We start from the raw sequence: 4796 nt of genomic DNA, 5'->3' as shown, positions 1-4796 counted from the left end.
GATCTTTATTAGACTCATGCTATAGAAATTATTGCTTTTCTAGCCTTGAGATTATTAATATTCTTTTTAATAGCCAAAATTTCTTCTTTCAAAGATTTTATTTTTAGAGTTTTTGTTTTATGACTTGTCATAATACCTGCTCTAATTTGCACTATTCTTATAAGAAGAATATGTATTGAAGCTTCTTCTGAGATGATTTCTTCATTTAGAAACTCTAAATTTTTAAGGATTGGTTGTGACGATATCATTTCCCAGTTATTTCCTTAAGAATTTCACCATATCTGTCAACCTTTTCAGACATAGATCTTATTAATTGTGATTCAGTAAAACTGGATTCTCCTATTCTTAAAGGGTTTCCAGTAAAACTGTGTCTAGGTCGGGACACTAGAGGTTGTTTATTACGAACAATATTAATTGCCCAATCTTCTTGTAACTGTGAAGGTTCAGAAAATTTACTTCCTTCGACAGTTCCAATTTCTGAGAATATATCTTCGATGGTTATACACTCTTTCTCTTTATACTCAATTGAATGAGTACTATTTGTTAAAGCATACGAAATTAAATAATTAATCGTAAATACTTTATTACCCGGTTCCATAAGGTCGGTTCTTTCACACTGATGTATGAAACTTAATGTTTTATCGAAATCTTTTGAATCTCGATGCAAGGCAAATTCAGGATATATAGTAAACATAAATTTTCCATATGCTAAATTTCCTTGTACTGCTCCTAAAAGAGCATCTTGTCTGTTAACAATTCTATTGTCAACTAGAGCCATTTTTATAGGAAAAATAATTCCATCTCTAAATTGTTCTTTTTTGTTTACAGCTCCTATATTCACCATGTTCATGGTTCTTCTTAACTCATGTTTCATAGTCAAAAGTCTTTTTGCTATTTCTCCTTTAGTTAGAAGCGGTAGATATACTTCTCCGGAAGTATATTTTACATCTACTGAAAGTTCTTCAGTATTGAAGCAGTAGAAAATCTTATTTTTTCTAGAGAAAGCTCTTGAGACTAAACTCTGTAGGTAATCTAGGTTGATTAAAAACCGTTTTTGTGTCAAGCTTGAATTTAAGCTTGTTAACTTTTTCTAGTTGATTAAAATTAATCATATAATCTGAAGTAAAACCGTTTTCATTTTCTCTAAAGTTTATTACTTCGGTTATTTCTTATTTGTTTGATGTTTCACAATCAGTTTCTTTATGATTTATGTTAAAATTCATCTAATTTTTAGATACTAATCCCACTTTTTTAAAAAACGAGCTCGAGGCTCTGATACCAGAATGCGGAAAGTCTGTTATGCCGTTAAGCAATTTATAAATGCGGAAAGTCTGTTATGCCGTCAAGCAATTTATAAATGTCTATTATGTCGTTAAGCAATTTATGAATGTTTGTTAAGCCGTTAAGCAATTTATAAATGTTTGTAAACCATTTTTGGAAAATGGGTTTTATATTCAACATGTTTTGTTTATTGAATTCTTTATCTATGAAAGACATAAAAAAGTCTTCAAATGCATGAAAGTTATCTGACAACTCGTTTATTGATATTGTCTTTGTAAGAGACATGGCTAAATTTTTTAATTGAAAAGTTGTTTAACAATTCTTAACAATTCTTTGTTTATTAATTTTTGTAAGACATGTGTATATGTCTTTAGATTCATGAAAGACGTGAAGTCTTTATTTATTTTCTTAGGTTTATTAGGTTTCCAATGAGAAATCATTTAGTTTCGATAAAGATTAATCGAGTTTTGTTTTGAGAAATCAATTTTTTGTAAAAATGCTTAAGGAGAGATTATAATAAATGCTTTTGAAGTAAATTAACAATCATAAAATAAATCATACCTCTTCTTCTTATCCAGCTAAGAGAATCTTTTAAATTTTTCAAGTGACCAACCCAACAAATTTGTTCCCTACGGCCTCCTGCCTCTTCTTCTTATCCAGCTAAGAGAAACTTTTAAATTTTTCAAGTGACCAACCCAACCAATTTGTTCCCTACGGCCTCCTGCCTCAAAGGTTCGTGCTTTATGTTATAAACGGGTCAAGATTGGACCGCAAATGGTCAAGGGAACGTTTAGGACTAAGGCCAAATCATAAAATGAGTATCGAAGTTGTGAAATGTGCGAAGAAGCGAACCAGTGAGCAGCAGACCACGAACTTCGCTTACTGTATAACTTCGCTGCATAAGTTCGCTGTAGCTAAACTTCGCTTACAAACCAACTTCGCCAAGTTAAGTTCGCTTGAAGATAAGTTCGTCTAAAGGTCAAGTTCGCCGATAGTCAAGTTCGCCAGATACTAAGTTCGCCAAGATGTGAACTTCGCTAGTTATAAGTTCGCCAAGCTGTGAACTTCGCCTAATACAAGTTCGCTAATGTTAAATTCGCCTAATATTAAGTTCGCTAAAAGTTAAGTTCGCTGAGAAATGAATTAAAATCCTAATGAAAAATGTGTTAAGGCAATTAATGAAAACAAAATTTTTCCAAGCTGACATGGCAGCTCGACCCCAGCCAGGGGCTCTGCCCCTTGGACCCTTCTAGAGGCTGCCGCCCCTAGAACCCCGCTGCCAGGGGCGCTGCCCCCGAACCCCGTTCGTTGTGGGTAATAACTAAGACTAGAAAGAGGATATGAGTAGTGATAGTTAATTGATACGTGTAATTATTATACAGTTAGTCGTGCACAACTGAAGAAAGGGATTACCATTAACGGTGAACGTAACCGTATACAGGTGAGTTTCTAGCCCCATTTCCTTGTTATGTTTTCGGGGCTGTTTGCATACTCGATGTGAATGTTAATACACTTACCTTAAATGGTAAGTGTATGTCTTATTGACAATTGTGATAGTTAAGTATGTATGCTTGACCGTACGTGAACGACCTTCGGGTATTGCACGTATTGTTAAGGTAAGTATAGTATATTATGTATGAAATGTGTATGTGAATAAGGGAGTATGTACGATTATGTTGTGTATGGTATTAATTGCACGGATATGGTAATGAAAGGTAAGATAGGGTAAGGTTAAAGGGTTGCATACCCTAATAATATATGCGAAGGATAAAGGGTTGCATACCCTAATAATATATGCGAAGGTTAAAGGGTTGCAGACTCTTTCAAATTCTGCGAAGGTTAAAGGGTTGGATACCCTAATAATATATGCGAAGGTTATAGGGCGTAATGCTCTCTAAAACGTAAGGTAAGTATATGAAAGAAAGAAAGTGCGAAGGTAAGTAAGTATGTTATAAACGAAAGTATGAAAGTACGTAGTTATGGATATATTGAGTGTTATGTGATTAACTAGAACTCACTCAGCGTAGCTGACATTTAGTATGCGCGCAGGTGAGTAGAATGAGGCAGCTCGCTTGAGGGGACATGTGGCATTGAATAAGAGGCTGGCATCGGAAGACTCAAGACGTGTTATGTTTTAATTACCTAATTTTTGAAAGACAAGTTGTTTGTTTAAGACAAGTTTTGGATTGTTATGAAATGTTTATGAATGTTTTATTTTCCGCGCAAGGTTTTTAATTAACTCTGATATTAAGAACTGTGTTTATGAGTAAATCCAACACCAAAGTAGGGCTACCGGTAACGGGGCCTTACATTTTGAATCTCGATGCAAGGAAAATTTAGGATATATAGTAAACATAAATTTTCCATATGCTAAATTTCCTTGTACTGCTCCTAAAAGAGCATCTTGTCTGTTAACAATTTTATTGTCAACTAGAGCCATTTTTATAGGAAAATTAATTTCATCTCTAAATTGTGTTTTTAGAAGAATTTTTACAGCTCCTATATGCACCATGTTCATGGTTCTTCTTAACTCAGGTTTCATAGTCAAAAGTCTTTTTGCTATTTCTCCTTTAGTTAGAAGAGGTAAATATACTTCTCCTGAGGCATCTTTTATATCTACTGAAAGTTCTTTAGTATTGAAGCAGTAGAAAATCTTATTTTTTCTAAAGAAAGCCCTTGAGACTAAACTCTGTAAGTGATTAGGTTGATTAAAAACCGTTTTTGTGTCAAGCTTGAATTTAAGCTTGTTAATTTTTTCTAGTTGATTAAAATTAATCATATAATCTGAAGTAAAACCGTTTTCATTTTCTCTAAAGTTTATTACTTCGGTTATTTCTTGATTGTTTGATGTTTCACAATCAAATTCTTTATGATTTATGTTAAAATTCATCTAATTTTTGGATACTAATCCCACTTTTTAAAAAAACGAGCACGAGGCTCTAAAATTCCTAGTCATAAACTATGAACTTAGGCAGACACATAGATTCCACATAATTAATGCATTGTACATGATTAGTCAATCAGAAAACTAAATATTATACAAATTAGTCTAAAGATCAAAACTATAGCATGATATCATTTATGCTACTAATTTCTTGGTAACAAAAAGATCAATATTTGAGATTACTGTGGCTAGTAAACATATAAGATCCCTCATGATTGCCTCAAAAACTCTATAACAGGTTAAAGTTTACTTGATAAAAACATATCAATATATCAATTTAGGTTAAAACTCTAGTTCAAGCACAACCAAATATCATCAATTTTAAAGAGAGTCTGAGCATGAAATCATGCACGGGCACGAAAGCATCATGATTCTAAAACAGCTTAAAAGCTCACAAATTTCATTTGATTATAAATGCCACAAACTGAAGTAAAAAATAAAGATTGAAAATATGCGAAAGGATTTTAAAAAAATATGGACCATTTCTCAATTTGTGCGTGTCATCCTTGCACATGGGCCATGCTAATCTTCTCTATATCATACCAATTTTTTCAGACATCCCGAAAGGGAC

The 4796-nt window shown here is 33.0% G+C and overlaps 1 protein-coding gene and 1 non-coding gene across 2 annotated transcripts; both read right to left on the bottom strand.

Moving 5' to 3' along the window:
• Positions 1-244: 244 nt before the first annotated feature.
• LOC143596703 (uncharacterized) lies at positions 245-778 on the bottom strand. The gene has a single exon (XM_077075415.1). The coding sequence runs from the start codon at positions 776-778 to the stop codon at positions 245-247; it is 534 nt and encodes a 177-aa protein (XP_076931530.1).
• Positions 779-4693: 3915 nt separating this feature from the next.
• Positions 4694-4796, bottom strand: LOC143596763 (U6 spliceosomal RNA). The gene has a single exon (XR_013146776.1). It is a non-coding gene; the product is annotated as a U6 spliceosomal RNA (small nuclear RNA).

The sequence above is a fragment of the Bidens hawaiensis genome, unplaced genomic scaffold, assembly GCF_021521415.1.
Source record: "Bidens hawaiensis isolate Kalapana, Puna unplaced genomic scaffold, B.hawaiensis_p1.1 tig00001721_1, whole genome shotgun sequence".
Classification (NCBI taxonomy): domain Eukaryota; kingdom Viridiplantae; phylum Streptophyta; class Magnoliopsida; order Asterales; family Asteraceae; genus Bidens; species Bidens hawaiensis.
This window is presented reverse-complemented; position numbering and strand designations above follow the sequence as displayed.